Source organism: Pristis pectinata, chromosome 20, assembly GCF_009764475.1.
Source record: "Pristis pectinata isolate sPriPec2 chromosome 20, sPriPec2.1.pri, whole genome shotgun sequence".
Classification (NCBI taxonomy): Eukaryota; Metazoa; Chordata; class Chondrichthyes; order Rhinopristiformes; family Pristidae; genus Pristis; species Pristis pectinata.
Genome location: NC_067424.1, coordinates 3,506,395 through 3,524,673, shown reverse-complemented (window position 1 = coordinate 3,524,673; position 18,279 = coordinate 3,506,395). Strand labels below are relative to the sequence as shown.

General features: G+C 45.0%; 1 protein-coding gene across 3 annotated transcripts in view; it reads right to left on the bottom strand.

Moving 5' to 3' along the window:
• Window positions 1-2,398: 2,398 nt before the first annotated feature.
• LOC127580756 (acidic mammalian chitinase-like) overlaps window positions 2,399-18,279 on the bottom strand; it is a 28,336-nt gene continuing 12,455 nt past the window's right edge. For 2 of the 3 annotated variants that reach the window (XM_052034578.1, XM_052034579.1), the window contains exons 4-13: window positions 18,000-18,201; window positions 16,109-16,165; window positions 14,934-15,099; window positions 13,169-13,293; window positions 12,848-12,974; window positions 12,558-12,740; window positions 7,297-7,413; window positions 6,502-6,640; window positions 5,136-5,387; window positions 2,399-2,513 (exon numbers count right to left, since the gene is read on the bottom strand). In XM_052034578.1, the coding sequence (XP_051890538.1) occupies window positions 5,143-5,387; window positions 6,502-6,640; window positions 7,297-7,413; window positions 12,558-12,740; window positions 12,848-12,974; window positions 13,169-13,293; window positions 14,934-15,099; window positions 16,109-16,165; window positions 18,000-18,201 (1,361 nt within the window). In that variant the 3' untranslated portion in view covers window positions 2,399-2,513; window positions 5,136-5,142. The remainder of the gene's footprint in view (window positions 2,514-5,135; window positions 5,388-6,501; window positions 6,641-7,296; window positions 7,414-12,557; window positions 12,741-12,847; window positions 12,975-13,168; window positions 13,294-14,933; window positions 15,100-16,108; window positions 16,166-17,999; window positions 18,202-18,279) is intronic. The other variant, XM_052034580.1, reaches the window with a different exon arrangement.

The window sequence follows — 18,279 nt, the reverse complement described above, 5'->3', positions numbered from 1 at the left end:
AAAATGCCAGTAAACTGATTGACTTGAAAAGTCGTGAGTTTTTGGAGCATTCCTGATGCTACACGTAACCATTTGAACAATATTTCACTGAACTGTTGACGTGTCTTGGAGGTTGGAGCAAGACTTTGGAAAGTCACGGAGACGCACAAGGTAAACAGCTCAAAGCAGATTATGCAGCCTTTAACCATCACTGCAGCTCCAGCTTTTATCTGCCACTCCAGTTAAATTTCCAGCCAATGGTGAGCCCTACAAGATCAGTGGCGGGGAAGATCGGAGAGATTTCCTTTGCCCTATCCATCCCTCTGCAACTTAAAACTTACTTGTTTTCTTTCTTTCCCAGTTCTGTGAGATGATGAGGGATAGGCTCGCTCCCAAACGTGAAGGGAAAATCCAGATGTTCTGAAATTATAACTCTGTTTCTCTTCCCACAGATGCTGCCTGACCTGCTGAGTATTTCCAGCATTTTCTGTTTTTATTTAAAAGCGAATGTTTGCATTATCTGTTGGTGGAAACAGGTAACGGCAGTAATAAAGAGCTTGATTTCTGTGGGCTTTAATAACCAGCATCTGGATGCAGCAACCATCTGGATCCTTCACCCGCCACAAGAAGAATACAAAATGGGAAACAAGAGAAAACAAGACTCACTGCTTTCTGCTGGTTTTATTTGGGATTCTGTACTTTTCTCCCACACAGTTCTCTGCCCCTACACACCTTGGTATGACAACTGCTCTGCCTAAGAACACAGGAAATTGATGAGAGTCATGGACACAGCCCAGTCCATCACAGAGACCAGCCTCCCCTCCATGGATTCTGTCTACACTTCCAGCTGCCTTGGTAAAACAGCTGACATAATCAAAGATCTCTCCCACCCCGGTCACTCTCTCTTCTCCCTCCTACTGTCAGGCAGAAGGTACAAAAGCTTGAGGACACATACCACCACCCGAAGACCCACACTCAGCGATTCAGGAACAGCTTCTTCCCCTCCACCATCAGATTTCTGAACAATCCACGAACCCATACACTCTACCTTATTATTCCTTTTTGTTGCACTAATTATTTATTTTAGTAATTTATAGATGTTTATGTCTTTGCACTGTACTGCTGCCACAAAACAACACATTTCACATCATACAAGTCAGTGATAATAAACTCGATTCTGATTCCCAATCTCATTCTGATTCACCAGGCTCAAGAACAGCTTCTATCCCACTGTTATCAGACTCTTGAACTGACTTCTTATACGATAAAGACGAACTCCTGATCTCTCAACCTACCTCATCATGGCCCTTGCACTTTATTTGTCTGACTGCACTGCACTCTCTCTGTAACTGTAACACTATAATCTGCATTTTGATTTTTTTTCTTTTGTACTACCTCGATGTCCTTATGTCTGGAATGATCTGTCTGGATGCACGCAGACAAAAGTTTTTCACTGTATCTCAGTGCATGTGACAATAATAAACTAATTACCAAATGCCAACTTCCAAGGAGCAGGGCAAGACAACTCAGCGGGATCCCCCACAGCATGTGTCCAACTCCTGTACAGACAGAGGAGGCGATTAAAACATAACCTAGCCATAATCTGTAGCAGACTGGTGGAAAACCATCAGGAACCAGAGGTTTCCCATCACAAACTCTCTGATAATTAAAACCCACCTCTCTCACCCCAGTCTCCCCAGTATTTATTCCCGTGTCAGTGTATTCTACAAGTTGCAATCAATATATGACATCTCTTTTCAATGTGAAAATGGATTGAAGATTATATAAAGGAGATTTTTAGGACAGACAAATTGTTTTCCCTAGAGCGTTGGAGGCTGAGGGATGACCTGGTATAAATTTATAAAATTATGAGAGGCACAGATAAGGTAGACAGTCAGAATCTATTTCCCAGGGTGGAAATGTCAAATACTAGAGGAAATAGCTTTAAGGTGAGAGGGAGAATGTTTTAAGAGGCAGGTTTTTTTACACAGAGAGTGGTAGGTACTTGGTGGGAGAAGATACAATATAAAGATTTAAGAGGCATTTAGACAGACACATGAATAGGCAGGGAATACACGGATCTGGATCACGTGCAGGCAAAAATTTAGTTTAATTTGGTATCATGCTCAGCACAGACATGGTGGGCCGAAGGGCCTGTTACTGTGCTGTACAGTTCTATGCTCCATGAAAGCAGGATCTCAACGTTTAGTTTCCCTCCTGTGACAAACCCCAGCAGGTTTTCCTGGTGAAATTCAGGAATCCCAGGAATATCAGACTGCTGTGGTTAAACTTTGTTCAAAGGCTCGAAAGATAAACTTCAACATAGCACTGTGACGTCAGCAGTGAAAGTATGCAGGGGAATTCCTCACAGCTGACACTGTTGAATTGAACTGATAAACAAACACAAGGTACACCGTTTATCTGCTTGAAATAATGGAGTTATTTTATTGTTTTAACTGCAACAATAACCTTCAGGTGAGGCAGTCGATGAGGCAGTGTCATGTCGATATTGTTGTCAAGCGAAGATAAAGGCACTGGAACAGAAAGAGCATCTTACAGTTCTCTTGTCCAAAAAGTATCTTTTAATATCTGATCAGTGGCATCAAAATTAATGTTTAAAGTACATATTTTTTAAAAGTTTAAGTGATTTCTTCACCTCCGTCGCCCAAGGGGTCTGAGTTAAACTTCCTCAAAAAGTCCAAAAACTTTACTTTGAATCACTTTCTGAAAAATCATAACAGCGTCTTGGCCTGAAATGACACTCAGTAACTGTGTGAGGTTTGTCACTGCAGAGGTTCCCGAAACCACAGTGTGAAGCTGCACACTCCCCGAAGCCCCAGCATACTGCCTTGGAAAAGGAGCCAACATAATTCAGGACCCCTCCCACCCCCGGCCATTCTCTCTCCTCCCCTCTCCCATCAGGCAGAAAATACAAAAGCTTGAGAACACGTTCCACCAGGCTCAAGGACAGTTTCTATCCCACTGTTATCAGACTCTCGAATGGACCTCATGTACGATAAAGATACACTCTTAATCTCTCAACCTACCTCGTGGTGGACCTTGCACTTTATTTGTCTACCTCCACTGCACTGTTTCTAAGTTTTCCATTTATTTGTGAAGGTTCGGAAGGAAGTAAAGTGCAAGCATGAATTTTTGTTTTGTCTTTCCTTTGTCCTTGGACTTCGTTCCTTTGGAATTGATATGACCATAAGACATAGGATCAGAATTAGGCCATTCAGCCCATCGAGTCTGCTCCACCATTCCATCATGGCTGATTTATTTTTCCCTCTCAACTCCTGCCTTCTCCCCGTAACATTTGACACCCTTACTAATCAAGCACCTATCAACCTCTACTTTAAATACACCCAATGACTTGGCCTCCACAGCCGTCTGTGGCAATGAATTCCACAGATTCACCGCCCTCTGGCTAAAGAAATTCCTCCTCATCTCTATTGTAAAGGGACATCCTTCTATTCTGAGGCTGTGCCCTCTGGTCCTAGACTCTCCCACTACTGGAAACATCCTCTCCGCATCCACTCTATCCAGGCTTTTCAATATTTGGTAGCTTTCAATGAGATTCCCCTCATCCTTCTAAATCCCAGTGAGTACAGACCCTGAGCCATCAAATGCTCCTCATACGTTAACCCTTTCATTCCTAGGATCATTCTTGTAAACCTCCTCTGGACCATCTCCAATGCCAGCACATCCTTTCTTACCCAAAACTGCTCACAATACTCCAAATGTGGTCTGACCAACCCCTTGTAAAGCCTCAGCATCACATCCCTGCTTTTATATTCTAGTCCTCTCGAATGAATGCTAACATTGCATTTGCCTTCCTTACTACCGACTCAACCTACAAGCTTTAGGGAATCCTGCACTAGGGCTCCCAAGTCCCTTTGCATCTCCGATTTCTGAATTTGCTCCCCGTTTAGAAATAGTCTGCACTTTTATTCCTTCTACCAAAGTGCATGACCGTACACTTCCCTACGCTGTGTTCCATCTGCCACTTCTTTGCCCATTCTCCCAACCTGTCCAAGTCATCCTGCAGACTCCCTGCTTCTTCAACACTACCTGTCCCTCCACCTATCTTTGTATCATCCGCAAACTTGGCCACAAAGCCATAAATTCTGTCATCCAGATCATTAACATACAATGTGACAAGTAGCAGACGCAACATCGACCCCTGAGGGACACCACCGGTCACGGGCAGCCAACCAGAAAAGGCCCCCTTTATTCCCACTCTTTGCCTTATCAGAAGGAGGGAGAGAGACCTGAAATCCCAGATTCTACCACTCATCTACACACAGGGGGCAATTCACTTTGGGATGTGAGAGGAAACCCACGCGGTCACAGGGAGAACGTGCAAACGCCACACACAGACAGTGCTGGAGGTCAGGATTGAACACAGGTCACTGGAGCTGTGAAGCAGTGGCTCTACCAGTTGCTGCTGTACCAATTTTGTCCAATGTCTGTTTGGGGCACCCAGTCACACCAATGGTAGGAAAGGCTCAGACGGACATGGGCCAAGTGCGGGCAAATGGGACTAGCTTGGATGGGCATCTTGGTCAGCATGGACCATTTGGGCCGAAGGGCCTGTTTCTGTGCTGTATTACTCTATGACCTGAACATAGAACAGTACAGCACAGGAACAGGCCCTTCGGCCCATCATGTTGTGCCGAACTAATTAAACTAGTAATTAAATGCCCAACTAAACTAATCCTGCCTGCCTACACAATGTCCATATCCCTCTGTTCTCTGCATGTCTATGTGCCTATCTAAGAGCCTCTTGAACACCTCTATTGTATCTGCCTCCACCACCACCTCTCGCAGCCCGTTCCGGGCACCCACCTCTCTCTGTGTAAAGCACTTGCCCCGCACATCTCCTCTGAACTTTCCCCCTGTCACCTTAAGTGTCTAGTGTTAGACATTTCAACCCTGGGAAAATGATACTGGCTGCCTACTCTATCCATGTCTCTCATAATCTTATAAGAGGCATAATCTTATGATTTTATTCTATCTCAATATCTAATCCAACATAACAGCGTAGAAGGACAAAAAGGCTCAGCATTGAACTGTTGGGCCAAAGGGCCTGTTTCCATGCTGTATGACTCTACTCCCCACCCGGTATAGAGCGCTAGGTTGGTAAGCATGCTCACCTTCTCTTCAAGGCCAGCTGCAACAGTCACAGGCAGGATCAAAGACTAATCCAGCGGCACAATGCTTCTCATAGGTCCTTCCATTGACACACTGGAAAAAGGTGTTCTTGTTTTTGGGATCAACGTAGATACCATTGGCCTTGCCAGCGCAGAACCCACTGCCACCACTACTGCCACCACTACCGCCACCACCACTTGGGGCATGTGTGGGAGGAACTGCTGGTGCCAACGTTGTCTTGGATGGAACGCAAGCTGGAAAGAAACAAACTTTGTTAATTCATCGCCCAATTCAAAATGGACGTCAACTTTACACCATGCCAGGGGAAGTGATCAGAACTGGTTAGAACGAAGTGATTAGCATTAACTGGTAGTTCAAGGATGGGGCGGGGGCACTGATAATAACTTCTGGGCAAATGGTACAAGGGGGAAGGCAAGAGTTGTTTTTATAGCCCTGGTTGTCGGGGTAGTGGAAATCGATCCAATTAGGACTTTCAATGGGGAATTGGACGGGCACTTGAGGGAGAATAACCTGCAGGAAAAGAGGAAGGCAATGGCATTGAGGGGCCGAATGGTCTCCTTCTGTGATTTTCTGTGATCGATTCACTCGGTGGTAACTTCCTTTGGAACATATATAACAGTGAATTGACTTCGGAATTTCAATTCAGTGAGATTCACTGACGGAAACCTTACTGCCCCTGAGAATGGAGTTTAAATTTTCAGTGGAAGCTTTGAGATGTGGTTTAATTTTCATTTTATTTATGGCAGATGTTACTGCACCTTCTAATTAAAAATTTGATCATAACGTGACAGAAAGTTACACAGATAAGTCAGCCATTTGACCCAGAGTGGAAAGAAATGATCAAGGTTTATCCATTTCAAGGCATTGAGTTCTAGATTCCCATTACCTGTTAAGTGAAAACACTTTTCAACTTCCCTCTAACTCTTAACTCCTACCTATTGTCCATTCTGCTGAGGGAAGTGAGTCTCCATAATTCCTTGCACCTTGATCAACTCCCCCCTCCTTTTCCCCTCCACAGAAATCGATTTCAGTCTTGTGAGATTCCTCTTTTGCAGTGTACATTTAACTAACACACTGGTACACATGTTCTGTCTGTTTGTACATGCTGCCAGATATTTCACTTTGTGCAGCCTCAGTCCCTGATATATGTACATGTACCTTACAGTGAATTCTCTTTGGAGCTTTTCTTGCATAAGTATTCAGAAATATTTTAGTAGTCAAATTACTGCTATTTTAAAAACATCAAGATTGAAATAAGTTCAGGAGCTCCAAGAAATCCAGGAATTAGTGGTAAGGTTGCCTTTTGTGTGAGCAAACTTCTATCCGGCTGCAGATTCTGACAATTACCTCCAGAAATCCCAAGGCCAGTGTGCAGAGTGTTAATGAGGGGGTAGGGTCCCTGGTGACAGAAGGCGCCAGAGAAGTCATCCAGGGCAAGATCCCACACCATGGCTCCTCCAAAGTTGTTCTTCTTCAGCCACTCAACCTGGAAGACATTGTTCACAGGCTTATTCAAAACAATCCTCATTTGAAAGCAATCTTGGCTCAAATTGTAATTAAGGACAAACAATGCAGGCCAACTGAATACAAAAAGATTCGCCTGAAATTGTGGAAATGTGCAGTTTCTCTCCATGAGTATTGCCTCGTGAAGGTTTACGTAATGTACCAGGGGATGGGGATAAAAGAAGAAATTCCAAGTTCCCTTGGTGTGAGTCATTTCAGGTTAGTCCCATCTCTCTCTCTGGGCCACAGGAAATACGTAAAGTCCCCTGAATATCAGTGCATAAATCAAAATTGCTGTGCTCAAACCACTTGAGAAATACATATCTTCATCTCAACAGCCACTTATACAGCTTCTTCTGGTTCATGAATTGTGTACGGTGAACAATTATGCCTCCATTCAACATCCAGCAAGGTGCAGGATCTAAGGCCAATGTGACATTATTTTACAAAATTATAATATTATAAATTTTAATCTGGTGAGTACAGAACGATCTGAAAATCCTATATGTAGTGACAAAGCTATTCAAATGATCAGTATTACAGTATGGTTCTGAAGCTTACTGTTAGAACTTTGGCAGTATATTACAATAAACATTACAACAATACTTCAGAAGGTTGAACACCAAAGATCAACGATACCTTGTCTCCAAAGCTCTTCTGATTGTCATATCCGACCCATACTCTTCCTTTGTAGGTGTATGGAGTCATCTGTGGGGCATCCCATTCCTTGGTGGCACCATCCAAGAACGTGCAGATCTGGCAGAAGAGTGAGACGTTAGGGCACAAGTCACTGTGGTCATAAATGATCAGTGGTTTGCAGTGCCCTCTTTATGTGTTCTTCTTTCGTCTGTTTTATTCAATATCATGGTCTCTCAAATGCCAATCTGAAATGAGACCCCTTCCTTGTCTGCTAAACACTATTTTATATTTATATTCTGAATACTGTGATTTTTTTTGTTATTCATTCAGAGGATACCGATGTCACTGGTAGCGCCAATACTTATTGCCCATCTCCAATCCCCTTGACCTTACGGGGAAGTTGAGAGTCAACCACATTGGTGGGTCTGGAGTCGTAAACAGCCCCGAATAGGAAAGGACATCAGATTTTATTCTTGACAGTCAGGTGGTTTCATGGTGATTGTCACTATTAGAACATAGAACATACAACAGTCCAGCACCGGACAGGCCATTCGGCCCACAATGTTGTGCTGATCTTGATGCCAATTTATATTAAATGTCCTCCTCCTGTGTATCATCCATCTCCCTCCATTCTCTGCATATTCATTGTCTGTCTAAAAGCCTCTTAAACTCCACCAAACTGCCTGCTTCCATTACTACCCCTGGTGACCCATTCCAGGCACCTACCACCCTGTGTAAAAAACGCCCCTCACGTCGCCTTTAAACCTTCCCCCCTCTAACTTTAAAAACATGTCCTCTGACATTTGACATTCCTACCTGGGATGAAGTCTCTGACTGCCTACCCTATCTATGCCTTTCATAATTTTAAAGACCTCTATCAGGTCTCCCCTTGGCCTCTGATGCTCTAGGGAGAACGACCCAAGTTTGTCCAACCTGCCCTTATAGCTCATACCCTCTAATCCAGGCAGCATCCTGGTGAACCTCTTCTGCACCCTCTCCAAAGCCTCCACATCCTTCCTACAATGAGATGACCAGAACTTCACACAATACTCCAAGTGTGGTCTGACTAAAGTTTTACAAAGCTGCAGCATGACTTCCTTACTCTTATACTCAACAGCCCTACCAATGAAGGCAAGCATCCCAGACACCTTCCTTACCACCTTATCCACTTTCATAGCCACTTTCAGTGAAGATTTTATTTTTATTTTTAATTCCGAGTTGAAAGGATTAGTGCTAGAACCTTTGATGTTTATAATATATATTAACCACTTGGATGCAGACACAGGATATATGATTAGTAAATTTGCAGATGACACGAAAGTTGGTGGTGTTGTGGATAGTGAAGAAGGTTGTCCACATGGGGTAGTCTTTTATCTTCATTAAAAAGTAATCAGTGATTCCTCACACTGCCAGTTCCCACTCCAAGGTGCTGGAGGACCCAAGCGGCTCTTTGGACTTCAGTCAAAGTGCAGTAAAGACACTGGCATCAACAGGTAGCTCACACAAGCTACCTGTGAGGAAATAGAACAAGAACCTGGGACCCCAACCCAGAACTGGGGGAGGTGGGAATGCTGAATGATGTAAAAGATCATGGGGAAAATTTCTGCTTTGATCTCTGATGGTAAACTGCTGCTAGTGTACCAGCTGCCCACTATGGTCAGCTCTGCACATTCGTATGCGTTGAAGTACATGGAACAACACAAAAACTGGTGTGGTTGTGGACGGTGTAGAGGGCTATCAAAGGATATGGATCAATTACAGATACAGGCGGAGAAATGGTAGATGGAGTTTAATCCGACCAAGTGTGAGGTGTTGCACTTTGGGAGGTCAAATGTAAGGAGAAAGTATACAGTTAATGGCAGGACCCTCAACAGCACTGATGTACAGAGGAATCTGGGGTTCCAAGTCCATAGCTCCCTGAAACTGGCCACACAGTAGATAGGCTGATAAAGAAGGAGTACGGTGTTCTTGCCTTCATCAGTCAGGACGCTGAGGATAAGAGTCAGGAAGTCATGTTGCAACTCTGTAAAACTTCGGTTAGGGCTACTCTTGGAGTATTGTGTGCAATTCTGGTCACCCCATTACAGGAAGGATGCAGAGGCCTTAGAGAGGGCGCAGAAGAGGTTCACCAGGATCCTGCCTGGATTAGAGGGCATGAGCTATAAGGAGAGGTTGGACAAAGTTGGGTTGTTTTCTCCGGACTGTCAGCTGAGAGGAGACCTGATGAAAGTTTATAACATTATGAGAGGCATAGATAGGGTGGACAGTCAGAATCTTTTCCCCAGGGTAGAAATGTAAAATACCAAAGGACAAAGTTTTAAGATGAGAGGGTTTAGAGGGCATATATGGGGCAGGTTTTTTACAGAGAGAGTGATAGGTGCCTGGAACTGGCTGTCAAGGGCAATGATGAAAGCAGGGACGATAGTGGTGTTTAAGAGGCTGTTAAATAGACACAAAAATGTACAGGGAATGGAGGGGTATGTGCAGGAAGGATACATAAATTAAATTAGTTTAATTTGGCATTGTGATATCATGGACCGAGAGGCCTGTTCCTGTGCTGTACTGTTCTATGGACCTGTGAATGAAGCTGGCACATACACCTCGAACCAGTTTCCTCAGCGGGATTTCTCCTCCTCTACCTACTGCTTCCAGAGCAGCCAACAATGGCCGGATAAAGGGGTCAAAGACCTCCCAGTGATGGAGGGGTCACCAAGTCTTTATCCTTCAAAGCTGGAGGACAAATCATGTTCAAGTATCTCTGCGTGCAGCAGAAATACTCAGAAACAGATCCTTAGCAACAAACGATCTGCTGGAGAAACTCAGCGGGTCGAGCAGCATCTGTGGGGGGAGAGGAAATGTCGACATTTCCAGTCGAAACCCTGCATCAGGATCTAATGTGGGGTCTTGACCTGAAACATCGACAATTCCTCTCCCCTACAGATGCTGCTCGACCCGCTGAGTTCCTCCAGCAAATTGTTTGTTGCTCCTGATTCCAGCATCTGCAGTCTCTTGTATCTCCAGAGACAGATCCTTGCTCAGGATGTCAAATGTACCATTAGAGTTTCACATAAGGATGTTCCAGAAACTGCCATTACTTGTCCTTAAGTGACCTCGGGCAGTTCCTTTAATTACAATCATACAGGTATCCCCAGTATAAAGCTCAGGTGTTTTTTTTCTTTTGGTAGACCACAGTATATGGTTATTCAGTACATTCAGATAGAAGATAACATTGCTCCTGCTGTAAGATGTGGGGTGTCAGGGAACCTCACTGTCTCCCTGATGACTACACCTGCAGGGTGCACCCAGCTGCAGCTCCTGACTGACCAGGTCAAGGAACTGGAGCTGGAGTTGGATGTACTCCGGACCATCCGGGAAGCTAAAAACCTCATAGATGAGAGTTTTAGTGAGGTGGTCACACCCAGGGTACAGGCTTCAGATAGATGGGTGACCACCAGGAGAAGTGAGGGGACTAAGCAGTCAGTGCAGGGTTCCCCTGTGGCCATATCCCTCAGCAACAAGTCTACCCCAGGTCAGTAGCACTGTGGCCGGCTCTGTGGCTCAGCAGGGAAAAGTAAAGTCAGGCAGAGCAATAGTGATAGGAGACTCAATAGTTGGAGGGACAGACAGGAGATTCTGTGGCCGCGAAAGAGACACCAGGATGGTGTGTTGCCTTCCAGGTGCTAGGGTCAAGGATATCTCAGAGTGGCTGCAGAATATTCTCAAGGGGGAGGCTGAGCAGCCAGAGGTTGTGGTGCACATTGGTACCGATGACACAGGTAGAAAGGGGGAAGAGGTCCTGCACAGTGAGTATAGGGAGTTAGGAAAGAGGCTGAAGAGCAGGACCTCAAGGTAGTAATCTCTGGATTACTCCCAATGCCTGTGCTGGTCAGGGCAGGAACAGGATGATAGAGCAGATGAATGAGTGGCTGAGGAAATGGTGCAGGGGCCAGGGTTTCAGGTTCTTGGATCATTGGAACCTGGGGCAGGGGTGACTTGAACAAGAAGGATGGGAACCAGCATCCTGGCTGAGAGGTTCGCTCGTGCTACTTGGCAGGGGGATGGGAACCAGACACCGAGTCGGAAGGTGGAGGGATTGAGAGGAAGGGAGATGTCAGGGCCAGTAAAACAGGCAGGAGCAAAGTAATAGACACGATGGGACAGACAGTTCGAAGTGTGTGTGTTTGAATGCTGGGAGTATTAAGGGTGATGAACTTAGAGCATGGATCAGTTCACGGAACTATGGCGTTTTGGCCATAACAGAGACTTGGCTGAGAGAGGGACAGGAACGGATGCTCAATGTTCCAGGGTTTCGATGTTTTTAGAAAAGATAGAGAGGGAGGTAAGTGGGGGGGGGGTAGATGCACTACTGATCAGGGACCATATCACAGCTGCACTCAGAGGGGACATAATGGAGGGCTCGTCCACTGAGTCTATACAGGTAGAACTCAAAAATAAGAAAGGTGTAATCACTCTGATGGGATTATACTACAGACCCCCCAATAGCCATTGAGGAACAGATATGCAGGCAGATTAGGGAAAGGTGTAAAACTAATAAGGTTGTTGTGGCATGTTACAGCATGCTTGCCTTCATTAGTCGAGGTACTGAGTTCAAGGGTCAGGAAGTTACGTTGCAGCTTTATAAAAATTTAGTTAGGCTGCACCTGGAGTACTGCATTCAGTTCTGGTCGTCCCATTAGAGGCAGGATGTGGAGGCTTTGGAGAGGGTGCAGAAGAGGTTTACCAAGATGCCCTCTGGATTAGAGAGCATGTGCTATGAGGAGAAGTTGGACAAACTTGGGTTGTTCTCTCTGGAGCGGCGGAGGATGAGAGGAGACCTGATAGAGGTTTATAAGATTATGAGAGGCATAGATAGAGTAGGCAATGAGTATCTTTTCCTCAGGGTTGAAATGCCTAATAGCAGAGAGTGTGCATTTAAGGTGAGAGGGGCTAAGTTCAAAGGAGGTGTGTGGGGCCAATTTTTTTACACAGAGAGTGCTGGGTGCCTGGAATGTGCTACCTGAGGTAATGGTGGAGGCAGATACGATAGGGGCGTTCCAGAAGCTCATAGATTGGCACATGGATATGATGAAAATGATAGGATATGGACATTGTGTAGGCAGAAGGGATTAGTTCAGTTGGGCATTTTATTACTAATGTAATTGATTTGACACAACATTGCGGGCCGAAGGGCCTGTTCCTGTGCTGTACTGTTCTAGGTTCTAGGTTCTATGTTCTAGGTTCTAGGTACTATGTTCTCATACCTCATAATAAGCCAAAAACCCGGCCTGCCTGGTGTACTTCCCCTCTGGCCCTGCACCTCCCGCTGGGGCTAAGACCCCGGTGTCGGATGAGGTCAGTCTGAAGGTGTGCCCGTACGTGGGGAAGCCAACGTTCAGCTTCTCCACCGGTGCTCCCTTGCTCTTCCAGTAGTTCATTGCGTAGTTCTGCAGAGACAGAAATGGGGGTCAGGTTCGTGTTGGCAAAAGGTAGATGCCAGTTTAGAGAAAGGAATTAAAATGTTTGGGAGGATTCCCTTTTCTTGAGTACCTACCACATTGAAGTACAAGTTGGTGGTATCCTGGTTATTGGGGAGGGGATAGAGGGGACTATTTTCTCCAGTCACATGACTCCAGGGTCCATAGAAATCGTAGGTCATCACGTTGAAGAAGTCCAGAACCCTGCAAGAGAGGAGATCTGAGTCATTCTGACACTCTGTTTACCAAATTAACAATAATATCTCAATCACCATCCAAAGAACTCTGACCATTGAAACTCAGAAAGAAGAAAAACTGGTTAAATTATCACTAACCAGTCAAACTCCTGAGAAAACATGCAAGTAAAAGTTGAGTTATCTGTTCTGAAGAACACTCACTGTCCAAGCTGAGGAACCTCATATCCAGAATCAATGTTACTCTTCCCGCCGGCCACAGCCGCTGACAGCAACAGTCTTGGTTTCCCGCTGCTCTTACTCTCAGCCACGAAGGCCGCCATCAGTTCCTACGGGTCAGAGTGGTCAAAGTTTCCCTTATTGGTATTGGTTTATTACTGTCACATGAAAAGCTTTTGTGTGCGTGCCATCCAGACAGATCATTCCATACATAAGTACATCGAGGTAATAAAAAGAAGACAGAATGCAGAATATATAGTGTTACAGTTACATAGAAAGTGCAGTGCAGGCAGACAAGTAAAGTGCAAGGGCCACGGCGAGGTAGATTGAGAGATCAAGGGTTCATCTTTTGCGTAGAAGAGTTCCGTTCAAGAGTCTGATGACAGCAGGATAGAAGCTGTCCTTGAGTCTGGTGGTGCGTGTTCTTAAGCTTTTGTATCTTCTGCCCGACAGGAGGGGGGAGAAGAGAGAATGACCAGGATGGGAGGGGTCCTTGATTATGTCGGCTGCTTTCCTGAGGCAGCGAGAAGTGTAGCAGAAAGTCAATGGAAGGGAGGCTGGTTTGTGTGATGGAAAGAGGCCTTTTAATCACCAATTAAAGTGTTTTTTGGTTCCATAAAATGAATCTGGGACCAGGAGAGGGAGGAACGCAGTCTGATGGTCACACTGAGCACCCAGCTCCTCTTCTGTGACTTAGACCGCTCACGAGTTCCACACCTAGGCAATGCAATGTAGGGAAATCACTGGAAGTCAGATGGAGGCACATTTGCCTCTTGCTATGCCCCTGGACTCAGCTCTGAGTCAAGGAGTATTTCATTAAAGGGCTGAAGTGGAGGGTCTGATACTCTCTGGGTCAGCTTCACAAGCTACAGCCAGTGCATCAAGTGGTGGCAGAACAGCGTCACCGAACATCATTAAAGAGTAAATGAAGGTAAGTGAATTGTGTTCTTTTATCTGTTATTTTAATTAATATTGTTTTAATTAACTTATGTTGATAACAAACACTTTTGTCAGAGTGGCTAATGACGCCGCCATTAAACAGTGGCGCAGCAGGTAGAACTGCTGCTTCACAGCACCAGAGACCCGGGTTCAATCCTGACCTCCGGCGCTGTCTGTGTGGAGTTTGCACGTTCTCCCTGTGACTACGTGGGTTTCCCCCGGGAGCTCTAGTTTCCTCCCACATCCCAAAGACGTGCAGGTTGGTAAATTGGACACTGTAAATTGCCCCTAGTGTGTAGGTGAGTGGTAGCAATCTGTGGAGCGTTGATGAGAATGTGGGGAGAATAAAAAAAAATGGGGATTAATGTAGGATTGGGAGAAATGGGAATAGATGGTTGGGATGGATCTGGTGGGGTGAGGGCTGGTTTCTGTGCTGTATCTTTTTTTAATTTTATTTGCAGCATGGTAACAGCTCCTTCTGGCCCAATGAGTCCACGCCGCCCATTTTAAACCCATATTAACCTACCCGTTCATCTTTAGAATGTGGGAGGAAACCGGAGCACCCAAAGGAAACCCAAGCAGACAAGGGAGAACGCACAAACTCCTTACAGGCAGCGACGGGAATCGAACCCCGATCGCTGGCGCTGTAATAGTGCCGCCCCTATCTCTCTGAGACTCTATGGGAATTCATAAATTCCTTCATCTAATCTATGAAAATCTGTCCTTGGTGAGAATCTCGAGAGGATATATTTGACAGTTCTTTTAGTTTAACTAATTGATGAATCATGTAGTTAAATATATTTGATCCTACCTGTACCAAGACAGTGTAGAGGTGCTTGTCAACAGGAGGACTCCCTCTAGACCCAGGATATTCCCAATCTATGTCCAAACCATCAAAGCCGTAGCCCCGCAGGAAGCTGATCACTGACTTTATGAAGATTTGGCGGGTTCCTGCTGTGGAGACCATCGCACTGAATCTGGAGGAAGGAAGGATGGGAGGCAGGAATCAGAACTGATGCATTCTGGTCTTTGCAACAGCAGCTATTTAACGGTTTGGTATCCTTCAGCATTTCCAAAATAAACCGGGAAATCAGTAATAATTTCCAGTCATAAAACAGATATTTGTTGCATTTTTCCATCTCTGCTAATTCTACTAATCTTCAGTCTTCCTCGTACAGGAAAGGTCCATGTCTGAGGGACAGAGATGAGGAGATATTTCTTCACTCAGGGGCTTTGCCTTTGATAATTGGTTGTCAGACTAGATAGAGATCAATAGATTTGCAAATATTTGGGATATGGGCATTGAATGGGAAAGTATTTTTTTTACTTATTCATTCATAGCATGGGGTCTCCCTGCATTGGCTACTACTTGCTGTCCATCTCTAGTTCTCCCCAAGAGGCATGCTGTGCCTTTCCAATTAAGACAATGTTATTGGTGATTCTGAGGGCCAGACTGGGTAAGGATGGACTACTCAGCCGGTCAGGCAGCATCTGTGGAGGGGAATGGACAGTCGTCATTTTGGGTCAAGACCCTTCACCTGGACTGAGTAAGTTGACTGCTTCCTCTCCTAAAGGACATCAGTGAACCAGGTAGATTGTTGTGACAATTCCCCAGCTACAGTGGGAACAGTCCAGCTCTAAACCCTAGCTCAGTAATGCACTGACTCTGCTGCCACATCCTATCAAGTACAGATTGACCCATTCCCTCATTAAGTGCTCAAGTGGCTTGTCCCTATACCTGCCTGATGTATCACATACAATGATTCTCTCTGAAAATAACATTATCGTTGCTCTCAGGCTGGCCTGAATCACCTACATTACTCAAATTGCAATTTGCACACTGCTCAGGTTACTGTAGGATAATCCCTTATATATTTACCAAAGGCTACATGAATATCATTTCCAAATCATGTACATTTGATATCACAAATAACTGGAAATGATCTACTTGTCATCCGACACCCAGATAAAAAGTTTCCAACCTACTTCTGAGTTCCAAAGTTCCAGCCTCCGATGGACAGGAGAGTCTTGAGGTTTGAATTTCTGCAGGGAAAATGAACAAAATATTGTTTTAGAATAACATTCAGAGCAACAGAACATTTTCTGAACTTTTCAGGAATTCCCAGATCTTCTGTTCTTTTGGCGTTATACTTAATTGAGAGGATTTGCCTCAGCGCAGGGCACACGGATATCTGAGAAAGTGAGGGGCAAACTCAGTGCAACAATGTTTCATAAGTAATGGGCCAGTCTCACTTGGTGGGCCAAAGGACCTGTTTACATGAATTATGACTCAACAATTCTATGATCTTTTTTGCAAGTTATAGCATCATAGAGTCATAGAATCATCCAGCATAGAACCCAGCCCAACTCACCCATGCCGACTGTGTTGCCCAGCGAGCTAGTCCCGTCCACCCGGGAGTTAAAAGGTTATTAGCTTTCTCCTGAATATCGCCCTGGACAACATAAATGGAGCAAATCTCCTTTCAAACCAGGAAAGTAGGTGGCATGGAAGCAGGGTTTCAAAACCACCAACAAATGGAGGTGTAATAAGTAGGGAGTAGTCTTATCACCGAGCTGACGTGTGTTTAAGAATATAACAACATAAGAAACAGGAGCTGGAGGAGGTCATCTGGCCCGTCAAGCCTGCTCTGCCATTCAATAAGATCATGGCTCATCTGGCCGTGGACTCAACTGCACCTACCTGCCTTTTCCCCATAACCCTTAATTCCCCTACTATGCAAAAATATATCTAACTGTGTCTTAAATACATTTAATGAGGTAGCCTCTACTGCTTCCCTGGGCAGAGAATTCCACACATTCACTACTCTCTGGGAAAAGCAGCTTCTCCTCATCTCCATCCTAAATCTACTCCCCCGAATCTTGAGGTCATGTCCCCTAGTTCTAGTTTCACCTACCAGTGGAAACACTGCCTTTAATATATATGTTCCTATAAGATCCCCTCTCATTCTTCTGAATTCCAGTGAGTATAGTTCCAGGTGACTCAATCTCTCCTCACAGGCTAACCCCCTCATCTCCGGAATCAACCTGGTGAACTTCCTCTGCACCGCCTCCAAAGCCAGTATATCTTTCCTCAAGTAAGGAGACCAGAACCGCACGCAGTACTCCAGGTGCAGCCTCACCAGTACCCTGTACAGTTGCAGCATAACCTCCCTGCTCTTAAGTTCAATCCCTCCAGCAGTGAAGGCCAACATCCCATTTGCCTTCTTGATAACCTGCTGCACCTACAAACCAACCTTTTGCGATTCATGCACAAGCACTCCCGTCCCTCTGCACAACAGCATGCTGCAATCTTTCACAATAATAACCTGATCTTCTATTTTTCCTTCCAAAGTGGATGACTTTGCATTTACCAACATTGTAGGTGGCTGGGAGGATTAAAACATGTTCAGTGATATCCTGCTCACTCTGGGCATTGAACAGGTATGTGCACATGGTGGACTTGCATAAAGTTCAGTACCTAAGACAAGTAGAATCTTGCTACGTACTCTTCAAAACAACCTGTTCGCTTGATCAACCATTCAAAAAAATGCTGAGTGTGTGCAGGATGTTTCTTTGCTTGCAGCAAGAAACTGGTGAATTAATGGTTGAATTAAGGCTAATTGGACCCAAATCAGCTCCACTCCACCCATGGCTCAGTCATGAAAATTTTGTAACTTAAAACAAAACGTAAAGTTCCCACATAATGGAGACACAAGAGACTGCAGATGCTGGAATCTGGAGCAACACACAATCTGTTTGAGGAACTCATTGGGTTGAGCAGCGTCTGTTGGAGAAAAGGAATTGTCGACACTTCAGGTCGAAACCCTGCATGCTTAACATTTCAGAAACACTGTTAGTGGTTATTGTGAAACTATACTTGTTTTTAAGGCTGTTGAATTCATGGTAAAGTTTCACATCGTTCCATTCGTAGGTAGCGATCTCATTGTTCTTCATCCCAGCGAAAGCGTAGATCAGGTGGGTGCACAGGCAGGGGTCCACATTCTCGGGCAGGTATCTCCCTGCTCCTGGTCTGTACTGAGCCCAGTTTGTAAAGTAACAAACCAGTCTGTAGGCAGAGCCTGTGGGTGGGAAACAGGGGTCAGCAGAATGCCTCCACCCAACAGACAAAGTGAAGCAAAACTTGAGATGCACAAAGA